The sequence below is a fragment of the Vombatus ursinus genome, unplaced genomic scaffold, assembly GCF_900497805.2.
Source record: "Vombatus ursinus unplaced genomic scaffold, bare-nosed wombat genome assembly UNPS02014832.1, whole genome shotgun sequence".
Lineage (NCBI taxonomy): Eukaryota > Metazoa > Chordata > Mammalia > Diprotodontia > Vombatidae > Vombatus > Vombatus ursinus.
Window position 1 is genome coordinate 76,458,542 of NW_020954610.1, and position 19,511 is coordinate 76,478,052.

General features: G+C 35.2%; 1 protein-coding gene across 2 annotated transcripts in view; it reads left to right on the forward strand.

Moving 5' to 3' along the window:
- Nucleotides 1–19,511, forward strand: part of LOC114025749 (inversin-like) — a 223,771-nt gene that overhangs the window by 33,241 nt on the left and 171,019 nt on the right. For both annotated transcript variants that reach the window (XM_027839236.1, XM_027839238.1), the window contains exon 3: nucleotides 3,447–3,613. In XM_027839236.1, coding sequence (XP_027695037.1) covers nucleotides 3,447–3,613 — 167 coding nt within the window. The remainder of the gene's footprint in view (nucleotides 1–3,446; nucleotides 3,614–19,511) is intronic.

The window sequence follows — 19,511 nt, forward strand, 5'->3', positions numbered from 1 at the left end:
AGGGAAAGATGTAGCCAGACGTAATACAGAGATCCAACTTGCCGGTACAAGTGGAAGTTGGAATAAGGATCCCTAATATATATATGGAATACACGAAGCCTCCTTATGCATAAGCACCAGCCAGAGCAAATTGCACATGCTCAAAAGACTGGGGCCCCATTGTTCAATCCCTCCCTGACAGCCTATTTTAGTTATATATTATCTCACTTGATCCTCATAACAACTAGTTGGGATAGGAGTGGTTATTGTTCTCATTTTACAGATAGGAGCTACTAAAGCTGAGAGAAGTTGACTTGGCCAGATTCATAGAGCTAGTGAGAGTCTAAGGCAGAATCTAAATTCAGGTTTTCCTAAATCAAAGTCCAGTTCATGGATTGATACACTGCATAAAATTTCATTTTTTTTTTCCTCTGAAAGAACAGTGGAAATCGTTAAAGTTGTCATTTTAATCACTATTTCCAAACAAATTTCCGGAAGCTTTAAATGATTTTTGAAACCAAGTTAGTTCAATTAAATACAAACATTTATTATGCACCAACTACATGAGCATTTTACCAAATGCTAGGAAAGATGCAAAGTCTAGGACATGGTCCCTACTCTTATGGAGTTTATGTAGTCTAGTGGGGAGCTGTGGTCTGTATAGGAAGTAGAATGTAAACTCCTTGAGAGGACGACTGTTTTTTTTATTTTGTCTTTGTATCCCTAGTGCCTTGAACATAGTATATAATACCACCAGGGGCTCCTTTCCTTTTCCTTACCCTCTCCTTTTACCGTTCCCTCCCTTTTTCCTATCCTGGCCCACCCCAGAACCCATCTGAGATGCTGAATTGCTCAAACAACTTCAATGAGATGAAAGTCAATAAGTTTTGGTGAGATGGGGGACCATCTACCTCTTTGCCCTGTAGATCCCTCTCTCAATTTCTTAATTGGTGTAGTCTCAGTAGCCTTATGCCTTGCCATCCACCTTGCTGATGAACCTCATGACTTCTGAACTTTTCTATCTGTCCAGAAAGTTAACATTTTTACTTATCACCCCAACTAGAGTGTGAGTTCTGTGAAAGCAGGGTTTCTCACTTTTTCTGTTTTTATCCCCCACATTTAGCAAAGTAAGCACTTAATAAACTCTTTTTTCACTTATTAATGTTTATTGCATTTAAATAACTCTAAAATACTTTGTGATAAATCCATTAGAAATGAAAACTACAGACAATATATGTTAATTTCAATTACCTCTGTTAAAACATTTAAATCTCTAAAACCAAATTAATATTTGCTATTCAGTATATGTGCATACGTATATACTACCTGTGTGTATGCAGTAGTTGTTCAGTTGTGTCTCTTTGTGACTCCATTTGGGGTTTTCTTGGTAAAAGCTTGAATAACTGGAAACTGCATGAAGACTTTTAGGACACCTGTATATCAGCCCTGTTCCTCTTTCTTTGGTTTCTTTTGGAGTATAGGACTAGCAGTGGTATCACTGGGTCAAAGTGTATACACAGCTGAGTAATTTGAAGGAAATAATTTTAAAATGCTTTCTAGAATGGCTAGACCAATTCACAACTCCACTAACACTGTAGTTAAGTAATGTGCCTATTTTTCCATAATCCTTGCAACATTTGCATTTTTTTTGTCATTTTGCCAGTCTCATGGATATGACCTGGGCCTCAGAGTGTCTTTAATTTTTATTTCTCTAATAATTAGTGATTTGAAGTATTTTTTTCATGTGATTGTTGGTAGTTTAGATTTTTTCATTTGAAATATGACTGTTCATATCTTTTGACCATTTATTTATAAGGAAATGGTCATAAATTTGAATCAGTTCTTTAATATATTTTAGATAAAGAGATCTTTATCACAGGAACTTATTGCAAAGTTTGTTTTCAATAACCTGTTTTGCTTCAAATTTTAGTTTTGGTCCGCCTCTTCATTGAAAAACAAAAAAATTTATGAAATGAAAATTGTCAGTGTTATCTTCTGTGATCTTCTCTGTCTTTTGTTTATTTGTGAACTCTTCCCCATTCTAGATCTTAAAAGGTGTTTCTTCCTTGGTTCTCTAATTTGCTTTATGATATCACATGTATCTGTCATGTAGCTATATGGAGTTTATTTTACTATATAGTGTTAGATGTTGGTCTATACCCAATTTCTGCCAAACAACTTTCCAGTTTTTCCAGTTTTTATTAAATGATGAATTCTTACCTCATTAATGTGTTCTTTGGGTTTATTTCTACTGTGTTCTTTTGCTTCTGTGTGTTACGTTCTACTGACTGACATTTTTTCATCAGCACCAAATAATTTTGATGATTACTGCCTTATAGTCTGGTTTGAAATCTCTTACTGCTATGTACCCTTCCTTCCCAATTGTTTTCATTATTTCCTTGAAGATTTACTTCTCCAGATAAATTAATTTTTTCTAGTTATACAAAATGTAAATAAAATAGTATTGTTATTTTTATTACATTATCTCAGCCTGCCCATGAGAAATTAATATCTCCCCAATTATTTAAGATTGTCCTTGTTACTGTAAAGACTTGTTACTGTTACTTGTAGTTGCAGTAATATTCACATGTTCATATAATTCCTTTGTATCTTGGTAGGTATACTCCCTTGTATTTTATAAATTCTATAATTACTTTAAATAAAACTTCTCTTTCTATCTCTTTCTGCTCAGTTTTGTTGGTAATGTGTAGAAATGCAGATGATTTATGTGGAGTAAGTGGGAGAGATGAATTCTTGCTCCTCTACTCTCCTACAAGTTAAAGACTTGTTTCAATTATTAAATTTAATCTTAAATTTTAATTAATTAAATTTATAAATTATAAATATGTTGTCTATAATATATTACAAAATTATTATAAATTACATTTATTAGATCCACCAAGGTACTTTTAAGCAAAGCTCATATGGCATAGTTCACAATCTGGAAATTATCATTCTTCCACCAGAATACAAACCCACCATAGCTGGAGGTAACACCCACAAATTCATGGTTACACAATTTTAACAAAAGTTATTTTTTAAAATTTTCCTAGTTTCTACTAGCCTTATTGCTTGCTAACACCTGCTCCAATCCAAAGATTTTCAGTCAGAACTGCAAGACTTTTTGCTCTTATTGCCAGGAACAAATATGATCAGTTGTATTGAGATGATGAGTGACAGCTGTGAGAATTAAAATTCTCCATTGTAACTTTGAGATTTTTATCTTGGGTTGGGGAGGGAAAGGCAGTGTCCTATATCATCTTGTGGAATCAGCTGTAATTACTCTAGATCTGGCACACAGTTTCTTGTGAGGGTTCTGGGTGGAAGAGGTTTTCACAAAGCACTTATTTCATTATCTTGCTGGTTATGTGACCAATATGATAACTTTGATAAGCTAAAGGTATTTAAAAGTTGTATGCTTTCTTGAGAACAGTCAACTCATTACAAGCCACTTCTCACCCTTGCAGGAGACCGTGACCTGAAAGACAAAGAAGATCAGTTTGGGAGAACCCCTCTCATGTACTGTGTGTTGGCTGACCGTGTCGATTGTGCAGATGCCCTCCTGAAGGCAGGAGCAGATGTTAATAAAGCTGATCACAGCCAGAGAACAGCACTCCATCTTGCAGCACAAAAGGTGAGGAGAAATGTCCCATTAAAGCCTCAATAGTTCATGTGGTACTTATTACTGAGTTTATTCAACTACCTTGCTGTTACATTATTAGCTGTCCTGCTTAGAAATTTAGAAATAATAATCATAACTGTAGACTCACACTTAGATGTGTTTGTTAATTAACTGTGTATTTGTAAAGTGTTCACTCCGTAGGCTAAACTCCCATTACTAGGTTGGACTAAAGAAAAATAATTCAGTGGAATTGGAAAACCTTACATTCTGTTCTTAAACTGAGAATATTAACATTATTTAATGTCATATTCTTAATGGTCATAGAATCACAGAATTTTAGGGCAGAAATCACCTTTAGAGTCCATCCATTCCAGTCTTCTTTTTGTAGACAAGAAAACTAATGTCTAAAGAATTTTTTTTTAATTGCCTCAAATCCTACTGACTTACAAGTCGATTTAAAATGTTGCTGTATTCAACTATCAACCAGACTTTTGGTCATTATAGGAAAGTAAACAATGAAAACTAGTTATGAGAAAAAAATTAATAGTAATATTGAGTCATTTCCTTTTTTTTTGGACTGGATTCATAATTTCATTGGTATAGGGGTTGCCTTGTGGGGAAATTCAGCTTTTAAATGTAGCTTGGCACCTGTCATGTAAGTTATAGTCTTAAAGTGTTACTAGTAACTAAAAGGCTAACTGATTCATCCAGGGTCTCACAGTCTATACATATCAAACACAACTTGACTCTGAGACCAGCTTCCTATCATCTAATGCCATACTGCCTCTCCATTAAGTTATATTTAATCTAATTAGTAGGCTTTCAAATTTCAGACAACTGGTACAAATTTCAGAACTGGCACAAGGGTCTTCTTTATTCCTTTTTTTTAAATGCTTTATTCATGTTCCTTAAAAAAAAATGACCTTCACTTCTTAATAACTCTTGTCCCAATCAGCTGGGGGTAAATTCCAAATTAGAAATGTGAGTTCATACCAGAGAACCACAATATTAAAGGGAAAGGCAAACAGACAGGATCTAGGTCAAGCAGAAAATAGCAGATGCTGTTGGAATGGGGAGGGGAAGAGTGGGAAAGGAAGAAATCTGACTTTTCACCAAGAGCCTGATGTAATTTGTAACACTCTCAGTTTTCTAGGAACATAGTTACTTTTATATCTAGACATAAGAGATTAGCCTACCTTCTGCTTTCTTTATATTGGCCTTACTGGACAGCTCCCCACACTCTCAAGCAGGAGAGTACCCTCTAACAAGATGGCCATCTCTAAATGGCTCTGGACAACTCACCATGCAATCACATCTAATTACTGAAAGTTTAAGGAGCACATATGATTATATTTATCATTCCCTCCTTTTACTATTATAAAATCTTAGATTGATGAGTAAGCTGATTTCCACCTAAATGATCTACATAAGATGCATCTGATCTTTTGTCAAGAGTTCACTGGGTATTATAAAATATGGCACAAAGAAACAAAACTCCAGTACCCCAAATACTATCTTTGAATACTGTCACTTTTTCTCTTTTCAAAGATATAAATTTTAACTGGAAGAAGAAAATGTCCCCTGTGCCCCTAAATTTTCAGTTTCCTACTCAGAACCTGAAAAGGCACCAGAGATATATTCCTAACTTCTTCACACGGTATTATTCCCATATTACTTGGGAGTGAGTAATAGTCTTTGGGTTAGGTGAATCTTGACATGAGCTCTATCATATTTGGTTACATACTCCAAAAAGACAACTTTTTCACATTGGGTTCATATACAACCACCCCTGTATCCTTGAGCAAGTAATAGTGTGAATATCCTTGATTCTAGTTTTAACATGAGTCTTCATCCTTGCTTGTGCCTGTGAATATTTTCGTTTGTTTCTTGGTCCATGGGGTGCTATTTCTTCAAAAGATATTGATTCATCCACTATATAGAAAACTCTTATAATACTCCCATTACGTACCTTAATTAGTACAATTTATTCTTTCTTTTCTTTTATTGTGACAAATTCTTCTACTCAGAAACCTTTTCAACACAGGTTTTTACTCTGCTCTGCCTCCTTAGAATATTTTTATTTATGGCTTTCTTCCCAGATTACATCTTTTCACTTATATCCTCTGAGATAAGGTGGTGCATAAAAAGATATTTCTTAAACCTTGACACTTTCTTTTCTAACAAATAGATTTGCTTGAACTTACAGTATATACAAACATTCACTACCATGGCAAGCTAGGAAATAGTATGTGCCCTATTAAATCACTGCAGTGATTCTCTACTTCCTTTCTTTCTGGGTTTCAAATTTGAAACAGATCATGTTTGGTTCTCCCTGGAAATTGCCATGGTAAACTATCTGTTTCAGTGTCTCTTTGCTGGGGCTCCTGTGTGCATCTGTTTCAGGGAACTGAGCCTTTAAATTTGGTTGTATTCCCCATCAATGCTAATTTCTGCTGTCATTCTTGGTGTTACTAATTGAGATCCATTAGGACAGCTAAACATCAGGTCTACGAGGTTAGTAGTCATTCAGCTTTGTCCTTAATATTCTAAAATATCTCAGTTAACTTTTTCTGCTTTATCATCACTTAGGCTACCTATGCTCATTGTTTAGGCCCTAGCCTAAGGAGTTCTTAGCCTATGATTCTTGAAATTGTTTTTTTTTAACAAATATGTTAATTTTATTTCAATATGATTGGTTCCTTTTGCAATCCTATATATTTTATTTTGTGTGTTTAAGGACATTATTCTAGGAATGGGTACATGACACCAAAAAAAAAAAAGTTAAAAACTCCTGACCTAATGTATCATGTGATATAATTCCTCTTCCTGGTAATACTGCTTTCTTGTATGTGCCCTATCAGTCCACAAAGTAAATATTTGACCACTCTCTGTGGTCTGTAGGACTTCATGCAACAAAATGACCATCTTGGAGTGATATAGTGAAGAGCATTCATATGTAATTAACCATGTGCATGTATTATATGTGGAACTGTATTTTAAGGGAAAGTACACAGTGATTGTTATTAGCATAATTATCACTTGGGATTGTTAAAAGAGCCAGGTACCAGAAAATATTTTTTGGAATGCAGGACAGCAGTTGGAATTTGATACTTAAGATAGAAGGAGGTGAAGGTCTTGTCTCTCACCATTAAGGTGGTAGCTAAGCCACATGCAACCTGGAGCCTTCTTCCTAAGCAATGTGTAGGATTGTAGTGTAGACTTGGAAGCTTAGAATCCATCGTGGACTTGGCCGTTCTAAATGATCTTTAAATAAAGTTCCAAGGATTCCATACAAGATGGTTCTCTGTCCTTTCAGGAAGATCATAAAAATTGCATTTTTTACTTCCTTGCCTTTATAGCTAAAAAAAAAATCAAATCAAAACTCAAGGACTTTGGGGGAGGGGAAAGACAAGCCCATAGTTAAGTGCATTTTGGTGACAGTGCGGGGATGATTAGCCAAGAAGAGAGCGAAATTCTATCCCTAGGATGCTTAACTATATTATTGAGGTCACAGAAAAATCTCAAGCAAATAGTGAGTCAAGCTTCACATGAGCACCAAGATTTGGCCCAGACCACTTCTCAGATGGAAACATAGAGTTGGTGTTTCTTGATGCTTGATAATACATATTCTCCACAGTAAATCTGTGTTCTTCTGTTCCAATGCTTCTGTAAAGAACCCACTGAAGAGTTATCATAGAGTTTATGATCCTTTTCCCCCCAGACATGTCTACCCATATGTAAGTACTGCAAGACACAGTGCCTCATTGATTTATTCCTTACATAGATTCCATTACCTGACTCCTAAAGAGACATATTCAAAGAGTGTCTGCTGGGTAAGCAGTAGGATAATCTTAGTAATGTAAAAACTCCCTGACAGCAGTTTATCTTCATTTGCTACCAGCATTGGTCCAGGAGAATCAATAGCTCTTTTAAGAGCTGGTTCATTTGTTTCCTAATCTTCAGGTATCATCGTATCTAAAAACAAGACTATTGAGAATTTTTGTATATAATTGCTAAATTTGGTTGCTTGAGGATGAGCACATTTTTGTGATAATGATACTAATATTACATAAGCAATAGAACTTCTATGTCAAACATGGTGGAAAGAATGTTTTCTTTTTATCCTAGTCTTTCTCAATGAAGAAACCTTAATATCCTCAGATGGATCTCTATATATGAGGATCACCCTAGTAGCATTTAGAAATATTTCATCAAGGAGAGATCACAGGGTATAATGTATAGAGAGCTGACCTCAGCATTAGAGAGACATGGGTTTAAGTTCCACCTACTTGTACATACTGGTGGCCTAAACTTGGGCAAGTCACTTAACTTCTCAGTGACCTCAGGCAGTGTTCCAACCCTGAGACTCTAAATTGAAGAACAGCTGCAGGGGCAGCTAGGTGGCTCAGTGGATAGAATGCTGAGCCTGAAGTCCAGAGTTTCATCTTCTTGAGTTCAAATCTGGCCTCAGACACTTCATAGCTGTGTGACCCTGGGTAAGTCACCTAACCCTGTTTGCCTCAGCTTCTCCATTGTAAAATGAGCTGGAGAAGGAAATGGCAAACCATTCCAGTATCTTTGCCAAGAAAAGAGTCAAACACAACTGAATACCATGCAGATCTTATGCTAACAGTTTTTTTTTTTTAATGGAGATTTTCTTTGCCATTGAAATCACAGGTCTGGATAAAGGAGGGCAAAAAATCATTGACATGATTTGCAAGTCATGTGGTATTTTTTTTTCCCCTAGACAAAAACTTGAAATATGGGAATGTTTCAATATTCTAGAAGGTGGTTTCACCATTTTGCTGAAGTAGAAAAAATAGAAAATATAGTTAAGTAAATAGCTTGCCTTAGCATTTCAAATGTAGTAATTTATATCCCCCTCGGTGATCATTCTAAACCAGAGGTGTCAAACTTGTGGCCCACAGCAAAATTCCTGAGTACAGCCTGAACCAGATTAAAATGTAATTTGGAAATGTTAACAAAAATGAATATAAATACAGTACAACATAGACAATGTTAATTTGAGGTTTTCTAAGTTAATGTGTAACTTACAGGGATCTGTTTTCTATTTGAGTCTGACACCACTCTTCTAAACAATTTTCTGATCCTCCGAATTTCACCATCTTCCAATGGCTGTATGCTTTCATTTGGTATATGTACTCTGTCCACTGACACAGATTACAACCTCTCTACACTTATCATTCTATGAGATTCTTATTCATGTATTTCCAGCTGCTCTTCATAAAGGGATTCATTCAACATGCTGAAGGTTTTCTTCTGATCCCCCTAATATCTTGAGGTAGAGATGGGGGTGGCACTTTGGCTCTCTGTTGGTTCTCAAATTAAAACAGTTCTGAACCAAAAGAATTAAATAGCCCAGGAAAATATTCTGTGTCTATTTCCAGGCCTTCCTGAAGTCCTGCCATTATCAACCCTATTTTCCTTCTTTTTTTTTCCCCTTTTCCTTTTTTATATAACTATAGTTTGTATAAATACAGTTCTACTTCTGATGATTTTGCTCTATATTACAACAAATAAGTCTATTCATGTTTCCTTGTATGCTTTATGTTTTTATAGTACCATTATGTATCGAACTAATTATATCATTGTTATATATAATTATTTATATATTATATGTAACCCATATAATATAGTACATATGATATATAACTAAATATAAAATATATAATTATATCACATTATATTATGTTATACTAAATTAAAATATATTAAATAATTAAATTAAATATATTAAATTAATATAGCATAATTTATCCAGGTATTCTCCACTGTTAGATATATAGGTTGTTTTCTATATGCTTTTAAAAAAAGATCTAAAGTCATCTTGCCACCATTATTGTGTCCAGGTTTCAAAAGATTAATGTCAAGTGTTTTTTTTCCCCTGAAATTAAAAATCTTAAAATGATAAACATCTAAATTTATTTAAATTAAAGACATTCACCTAAAAACCTCTTTGAAAAATAAAGTTTCCATTTAGAAAAGATTTTTCAAATAACTGTCATTTTTCTCCTTGTTCTTAGATTTTTGGAAATCAAAAGAATTGAAAATAACATTAAAATGAGTTAGCAAATTCAATAGGAATATTAGATTGATTGTACATAATAGAATCTGAACCAGATATATCTGATTAATTGAAGGGTTATAAAAAGTCTTTTTCATTAGTTGACTACATGAAAGGAAACTGGCATTAAAATATTATACTACTAAATTTACTAGTTATATGTTATAATCAGCTATGTCTGTTAGGTCACTTCCAAAGAGTTATTCCTTTTGAATTTATTTTTCATTATAGCAATTTTCAAAATTTTCCTCATTGTTATATTTTAACTACTGATCAGATTTTCTCACCTCTAACCTGAGCTTGTCAGCAGTTAAAATTGCACATGAGTAAGTGTAACTTCATTTGCTTCAGTTAGCTAGTTTTCACATAAAATAAACATTTATTGGGGAGATACCTCCATCAACTAAAAGATGACACCATTTTGCTTTTCAATGAGGCATAATTCCCTCAGGTTCAAAAACTCAAATGCAAGTACTAAATTTGATGAAGGAGAGAGAATTGGGGGAGGTTCTTGGGAATGGGAGCCTGGGCCTAATAAAAGTCCACTTTAAAAAGACCTAGGGGTTTTAGTGAACTGTGAGTTCGATAAGAGCCAGCAGTGTGTAGTGACTGGGAGGGAAAAAGCTAATGTATTTTTGGACTGCATTAATGTACTCTGAACTAGTAAGAACATTTCTGAAATATTGTGTCCAATTCTGGGCACTGCATTTTAAAACAGGGGTTGGAAAACTGTAGCATGTTAAGAGTTTGTGACAGACATCATCATCTGGGGAGAAAATCCTATGACAAACAGTTAAAAGAACTGGGAATTTTTTTTTTAATTTTTAAATGTATGTATTTTTAGTTTTCAACATTCACTTCCATAAGCTTTTGAGTTTTAAATTTTCTTTCTCCCTCCCTTCCCCCTCACCATCGGTTTATTAAAGATCCACCATATTAGCCAGACTCTTAAGGAATCTGAGTATTTGGAGCCATTGGCTAGAGTATAAGAATCTGAGCCTACATATACATTCTTATTGAACATATTTTCACATTAGTCATGTTGTAAAGAAGAATTAGAACAAATGGGAGGAACCGTGAGAAAAAAAGAAACAAAACAAAGAGGAAATAGTGTGATTCAATCTGCATTCAGACTCCATAGTTTCTCAGGATGTATATAGCATTTTCCATCATGAATCTTTTGGAATTGTCATCAATTCATATAAGTCCTTCCAGGTTTTTCTGAGGTCTGCCTGTCATCATTTCTTGTAGCACAACAGTATTCCGTTACATTCATATACCACAGCTTGTTCAGCCATTCTCCAATTGATGGGAGTCCCCTCAATTTCCAATCCTTGGCCACCACAAAAAAGAGCTGCTATAAATATTTTTGTACATGTGGGTTTTTTCATTCATTTTTATGATCTCTTTGGGATACAGCCCTAGAAGTGGTATTGTTCAGTCAAATGGTATGCACATTTTTATAGCCCTTTGGGCATGAAAAGAACTGGGAATTTATCTTAGAAGAAAGATATAAGGAGAAAACCTAGATACTATGTTCAAGTGTTTGAAGGACACTATCTTTGTGTATTTCCAGGGGCGGAATGAGAACATAGAAGAAACTAAGATAGATTTTGGCTCAATATAAAAAAAAAAGTGGGACTTTAAGAAGAACTCTTTAAAAATGGAATGTTCTTGCTTTTGGGGGTAGTGTGCTTCCTGTAACTGGGAATATTTCAGAGGAATCTGAATGACCATCACTCAATTTGTATAGGAGATACCTACACAGGTGGTAGGTAGATAGATGCTAATTCTGTAACTTCACTGTTAGGCACATTGTTGGTTATTTTATAATTCATACATCTTAAAAGAAAATATAAATTTCATAGTTTCTTAATCAGAATTTCTGTGTTATTGATGCACTGTGCCTGCCTGGAGAAGGAGATAGATTGTCAGAGTTCCACAAATAAGACATGGAAATGCTTGGAGTCAGTGCCACTATATCAAGAGTGGCACAATGTTTAGAGTGTTGGCCTTGCTGACAGGAAAGCTAGAGTGCAAATAATACCTTAGGCATTTAACCTCTCTTAGCCTCAGTTTCTTTATCTGTAAAATGGAGAACATAATAAGCACCCACCTCACAGGGTTATGATGAGGACCAAAAATGAAAACATAGGTAAAGCATTTTGCAGACTTTAAGACCTATGTAAATGCTCAATCATCATCATTATCACTATCATCCAAGCCTCTACCTTTCACCTTGCCACAAGAGAAGAATGAAAGTAGTTGCAAAAACCATAATTTTAAAAAAAAACAACTTGTTTTCCTCAAATCCAGTCAACTTTTAACCCCCTCAATTCTGGCCAAAAGGTCAGAACTGCCATAAAATTAAGTACCATAATTTTAATCTACAAAACTGAAATTATGGAGAAATGAAATTGGACAAAAGATATCAAAGCAATTACTTCAACTTAATGTTTCCCGAGAGCCTATTATATGCAAAGCTACAAGCTAGGCACTAGGGTAAAATACAAAACCAAGGAAGTTATAGAGCTCATAGTCTAGTAGAGAGAGAAAACAAATGCATAAATTACCAGAAGCCTAGCGGAAAGAGCAAAGGACTTGGGGTTAGGAGACCTAGGTCTGTGCCCTGGTTCCTATATTTCTTAGCTATTTGACCAGAGGTAAGTCTCTGAGACTCAAATTCTTCATCTCTAACTTAAGAATAAGGGGCAGCTAGGTGGCACAGTGGATAGAGCACCAGCCTTGGAGTCAGGAGGACCTGAGTTCAAATCCGGCCTCGGACGTATGATACTCTCCAGCTATGTGACCCTGCACAAGTCACTTAACCCTGATTGCCTCACACAAAAAAAGAAATAATAACTTGGGAATAATACCTGCACTACCTAAGGTGGTTGTGGAGAGAGTTCTTTATGAACCTTGACTTGCTATATGATTGTGAATTGGTGGTATTGTTGTTAGTAACATCAAACAAAATAGATCTTGGTAAATTTTTTTTAAGTACAAACAAAAGGCTATGTATGGTCTGATTTCTGCAAGAGGAGGAACTTCTGAGTGAGTTAATTGAGGAAGGCTTGATGGAAAGAGCATTTGAATAGGTTCTAGAAGCATTTTAACAGATTCAATGCTAAAATGGAGAGGGCCTGGGAAGGAAAATTCCAAAGGTAAAAAAGACCATGAATAAAAACTTAGTGGTGGGAAAGTGTTGGAAATGGCTAAATTCAGTATAGTAATTCAGGTTGGCTTGGAGGTCTGAGGGGAATATTGTGTGGTAACGATGATGAAAAGGTACATTGGCACCAGATTATAGAAGGTCTTGAATGCCAGAGTAAAAAGTTTGGATTTTATCCAGCAATTAGTAGTAAGCCATTGAAACGTGAGCAGAGGAGTGACTTGAGGAATCTTGTACATTTAATTAGGTGTCTTGTGACCTTAGTGTATGTGTTCTTTATACTTTTATCAAAGTTGAAGGTGAAAATAATAGATGATATAGGACTCGGTATCTATCCCAGCACAATTTTTGTCTATTATATTTTGCCTCTTAAGGTTTATTAGGAGAGATGCTGAATTCCATGTCATTTAAAGAGACAATTAGCATTATTATGTTAGAAATAAACAAATATCAGAAATTAGATACATTTATCCATTTTAAAAGTATGCTTACATAAAAAAATTACTCTGAAGTGTGGTGATTAGAGTTTTGACTGTAATTATTGTAATGGAGGTTTATTTCTCTTGCATCAGACTGTTATATAAGCAACTATGAAAATGGTACCTATGAAAAATAAAATTAATCTTAGCTTATTCAATGAGTTACCTGATTTGTTTTTCATTTAACACTCCTAATTTAATCCCCAAAAAAGCAATCAGTCATACTTCTTTCATGTCTTTTCACAGAAGACACTAAATTATCAATGTTTTTGCCCCAGGTAAGGCCATTCCTGTTCTATGAATTCCACAAATGTGTTTCTTCATTAATGAGGACAAAAAACTTCACTGGTCTTACTAAGTGCATTTTAATCTTCAATAGGACTTTAATCTCCCAGGAGTTTATTCATTTAGTTTCAAGAAGATTAATGCAACTCAATTAGAAAATTTATCTCATCTTGGATATAAAAATTAAAGAAGCTTTAGGCTATGGTGGATTTTAACCTAACATTCTCCATAGATAAAATTCCAGACTAGATTCAGCTTCTGTGAAAGCTGAATTTTCAATTTTCATGGGACCATATTTCCATCTTAAAGGTTTAGGAACAAATCACTGAAAGGAATACAACATTTCTGAAGCATTTCATGGAAAATTAAGACCTAGATTATACTATCCATTTAAATTATTTTTTATATTTTAACCCATAAAGAAACCTTAACCTGTTCCCCTCCCCAAACTGTAGAAGAAAACTGTCTTGACCACCATCAAGTACCAGAGATGACCAACATATATGTTTATTACTTTTTATAAATGCAAAAACTAAACCATGTTCATATTTATCCATTATCATAGTACCTTTTTCAGTCTGGCCCCTGACCTCAACACTCACCCAAAACTACCCTCTCCAAAATTACTAATAATCTCTTAGTTGTCAAATCTAATGGCTTTTTCTCAATCCTAACTCTCCTTGACATTTTTGCAGCCTTTAATACTGCTTATCATCCTCCTCTCTTTGATAAGCTATTCTCTAAATTTTCATGACACTGATCTCGTTTCTCTTCCAATTGCCCGCCTTCTCCTTCTGTCTCCTTTGCTATATCCTTATCCGCAGTATGTCTGCTAACAGCAAAGGTCCCCCAAGACTCTATACCATATCATTTGATGATCTCATCATCTCCTGGTTTGAAGGCATTGTATCTGATTTAATTTCTGATAATTTTTCAGTGTGCATTTTTAGTGCTTTTCCCCTTGTTTCCTTTAGCACATTAAAAAAAAAAAAGTATACTGGCACTTCTTTGGTTTATTCATTGTGTTTTTTGTTTGCTCCTAAAAATTTCTAAAATTTTTTTTGTTGATATTCCTGTTGTGAAAGGGGTTCCTTTGCCACCTCTAGCTTCTCAGAAATCTGATTGTTTCTATTTTTTGCTTACTTTTGGTGTATTTTTCCTTGAGCATCTAATTGCAATTTTTTAAAAAAATATGATCTGTTGTAGCTATATATTGTTCCTGTGGTATAATTTGAATTTGTAATATATTTTTTGTTTTTTATTTAGTCTAAGCAATATTTATGTAAATCAGAATCCTACAACAGCAATAAAGAGGTGGCCTATAAGGTCTCTAAATCTAGGATTCAAATGATCCTAGGGAGTGATAGTGGAAAAGGAAGTTAATTGAAGTTATGATTATAGAAATAAAAGGTTATAATTTGGAATAAAAAGACATCTCTGCAGACATTGGATTAATTCAGAATAGACTCTAAGGAGATAACTAGCAAAAAGTAGTCTGTCAAAAAAAAAACCTCTAAAAGAAGAGAAACTTCTTGGCCAACAACATCTGGTAAGGATCCAAGCCTGTGTACATCTAAGCAGACAGATAAATTGGGGACTTATCAGAAGAGATTAACAGGAGTATTAAAAAAAATGTTCAAGAATTAGACCGGGAAGAAAAGGTTAAGAGAAAAAGCATGTTTAAGCTGGAGGAAAATAAGATATAGGAAGACTTAAGGGAGTACCAGGGTGTCAGTTGAAAAAACTAAGAGTTTTTCATCTCCCAGGAGCAAAAATTCCAGGGGAAAAAGAGAGAGGAGTTAGCTGAAACCTTACAAAGGACACAATATTAAATCTGAGAAACAGTAAAAAAAAAAAAATGATAATCCTAGTGCAAAGGAAAGTGGCTGAAGCCCTGAAGCAACATTTAAGAGGCTGAAACAAAAGGTAAGAAGCAAAATACATGAGTAGATATGTTGATAAGATTTTTAAAAATATACTACATTAAAAACTATAACATTTCAATGTTATTTTAAAAAATTATAATAATAAAGTATTAATTTTGGTATATCTCAACAGTTGTTTTAACTTTTATCTCCAGACACTAAATATAAGTCGTTTGCCTATGAAAACTAAGGCCCTTTATCATCTCAGGAAAAGAGGTGGTCCCATGTGCCCAAATGAAACAGGAAAACATCTTGAGGTCTTGAAGTGTCACTATATACTTACATGAACTGAAATGATACTATATATAGACACCTGGTCACATAAATAGCACATTTTTAATTCAGTAGCAGATGATTACATTGTTTAGTTAGTCCCTAGAGTGCTGAAGTATATTAGAACCAAATTCAGGAAATTGAAATACTTCCCTAATTTTCACAGTGATTTCACCAGTGTGGGAATGAATTCCCTCCACACATTCATATCACAAACTCTCCCATTATGGCATCTCCCACTGGCACCAACTTGTCCATGTTTTTCCATAAATTCTTCTCAAGGACTTTGGTAGGTAGCTCACAGTCCTCTCCACACCATGGCCTGACACGTAAGTCAGCACTTATCAGAGACTGGGATTCCTTTGAAAATGCCCAAGGGCTAAGTACAACAAAGGCTCTATTTAAATCAAGTTAACCAGCATTTTCTTCTTTTAATTAATATTTGATTTTTGCCAACCAACAAGTGCTTATTTTCTCTCCCTATGGCTCTTCTCACCACTACCCCCACAAACACACACACAAAACCTTGTATTAAATATGCATAGTTAAGCAAAACAAATTCTTGCACTGGCAAAGTCCAAAAATGTGTCTCTTTTTCTTCATGTTTAGTCCATCACTTCTCTTTCAGAAGACTGGTAACATTCTTGATCATCAGTTCTCTGGCATCGTGTTTGGTTGCTGTGCCATTTGAACTTCTAAAGTCTTTCAAAATTATTTTTCTTCATAATATTGTACTATATAAATTATTCTCCTGGCTTTGCGCACTTCATTCTAAATTGGATCATACAAATTTCCCTGGTTGAAGCTATCCTTTTCATTGTTGTTTTTTTCAAATTTTCTTTTAAATTTCTAGTTGCAGTTCCAAATTCCCTCCACCTCTCCCTTACTCACTGAGAAGGCAAGAAATATGATACCTATTTTACATATGAGGTCATGCAAAACATATTTCCACATTAGCCATGTGGGCGGAGGAAGCAGGGAAGGAGAGAGGGAGAGAGGGAGATGGGGAGAAGGGGAGAGGTGGAGAGGGAAAGAGAGAAATATGCTTCAACCTATGCTCAGAGTTCATCAGTTCTCTATCTGGAAGCAGATAGTATCTGTTCATCATGAGTCCATTGGAATTATCATGGATTGTCATATTGATCAAAGTAGCTAAGTCTTTCACAATTAATTATTGCCACAATATTGCTGTTACTTTGTACAATGTTCTCCTGGTTCTGCTCATTTCACCTTGTACCAGTTCATATAAATCTTCCCAGGTTTTTCTAAAACCATCTCCTTCATTATTTCTTACAACACAATAATATTCCATCAGAATCATATACCACAACTTAAAAGTGTTCAGCCATTCCCCAATTGCCAGGCATCCCCTCAGTTTCTAATTCTCTGCCACCACAAAAAGAGCTGCTCTAAATATTTTTGTATGTATTAGTCCTTTTACTTTGATTTCTTTAGGGTATAGATCTAGTAGTGATATTGCTGGGTCAAAGGGTATACACAGTTTTATAGCCTGTTGGGCATAGTTGCAAATTACTCTCTAGAGCGGGTGGACTAGTTCACAGCTCCACCAAGAGTGCATTGTTGTACCTGTTTTTCCACATCCCCTCTAGTATTTGTCATTTTATTTTTCTGTCATGTTACCCAATCTGATGGGTGTGCGGTAGTACCTCAGAGTTGTTTTAACTTCTATTTCTCTCATAGTAAATTTAGAACATTATTTTCACATGACTCTTGATAGCTTAGATTTCTTCTTCTGAAAACTGCCTGTTTATATCCTTTGACTATTTATCCATTGGGGATGTCTTGCACTCTTTGACTCAGTTCTTTATATATTTGAGAAATGAAGCCTTTATCAGATTTACTGTAAACATTTCCCTGCCCCCCCCCCCAGTTTTCTGGTTTTCTTCTAATGTTGATTGCATTGGTTTTGTTCAAAATTTTTTTAATATGATATAATCAAATTATTGATTTTGCATTCCATAATGTTCTCTATCACTTGTTTGGTCATAAATTCTTTCCTTATTCATGGATCTGACAAGTAAACTATTCCATATTCCCTAACTTGTTTATGGTGTCACCCTTTATATTTAAGTCATGTATCCATTTTGACCTTATGTTGGTATACAGTGTGAGATATTTATCCATACCTAATTTCTGCTGAACTGCTTTCCAGCTTTCCTAGCAGTCAAATAGTATGTTATTGTCCCAAAAGCTTTGATCTTTGCTATTTATCAAACACTAGATTACTATGGTCATTTGCTACTGTGTATTGTGTAACTAATCTACTCTGCTGATTCACCGTTCTATTTCTTAGCCAGTACCAGATTGTTTTCATGAATCCACTTTGTAATACAGTTTGAGATCTGGTACAGCTAGGCCACCTTTCTTCACACTTATTTTTTCATGGATTCACCTTGATATTCTTGACTGTTTTATTGTTTCTTGATGTCTCATGGAGTCTTAGCTTACACTTGACCAATTCCAATTTTTAAGGAGTTATTTTCTCCAATGAAGTTTTATACCTTTAACCATTTGATCAATTCTGATTTTTGAGGAGTTATATTCATCAGGCTTTTCGTTAATAAGTGCTCCTTTTATCATGCTGTTATTTATCTTTTCATAATTTTCTGGCATAGCTCTCATTTCCTTTCCTATTTTTCTCTACCATTCTTATTTGATTTTTAAAATCAGTTTTTCACTCTTGTAAAAAAAAATCTCTTCTTTAGCTCTTTTAGAAACTGTTGTTGGACTTGTGTCCAATCTGCATTTTTCTGAGGTTTTGCTTGTAGTTGTTTTTGAGGTAATCTTTTTCTGAGTTTGTGTTTTGAGTATGGTGTCCCTGTCACCACAGTAGCTTTTTATAATTAGGTTCTCTCTCCCTCTCTCCCTCTCTCTCTCTCCCTCTCCCTCTCTCCCTCTCTCCCTCTCCCTCTCCCTCTTCCTCTTCCTCTCCCTCTCCCTCTCCACTCTGTCTGTCTCTCCCTCCCTTCCTTCTCCTTCTCTCTCTCTCTCTCTCTCTCTCTCTCATTTTTGCTTATTTTTGCAGCCTATTTCTTGACTTTGAAATTTATGTTACAGTTGGGCTTTCCTCACCTACAGGTTGGAGGGGATGTCTGCCTGAGCTTCTGTAGCTCCATCTGGCGGTCAGTAGGTTTTTGGTTCGTACAAGGTATTGTGATTCAGGGACAAGTCTGGTCACTGCACTCTGGTCCTTACCCAGGTAGGGTAAGATAGGTTACCTCCTGACTGCAACCATTCTTTTCCACCCTAGAACTGCAACCCAGCACTGGTTAATAGGCTATGGAGGTGCCAGCACAAGAATACCCTGGATCTCTTTTTGACCAGATATTCAGTCTCATTACCATCCATGTGTGTTGGGCATACCTGGCACCCTCGCTACTCTTGCTGTTTCCAAGGCCCACAGCTGGTGCCGTGCTCTTGGCACCCATTCCTAATGTCTGTAGAGCTCTCTGTCTTTCTCAGCTTCCCTGGGCTGAAAAATAACTCACTGTGACTTTTTGTTGTGTTTTTTTTTTTTTTGCTCAGAATTTGATTTGGCATTTTCTATAGTCATTTTTGTGGAAGAGGTTTGGGGGGAAATTTAATAGTTCTGACCCTTTACTCTGTCATCTTGACTCTGCCCCTCTCAACATCATTCATTAAACACCTCCTGTGTGTTAGTATAGTGCTC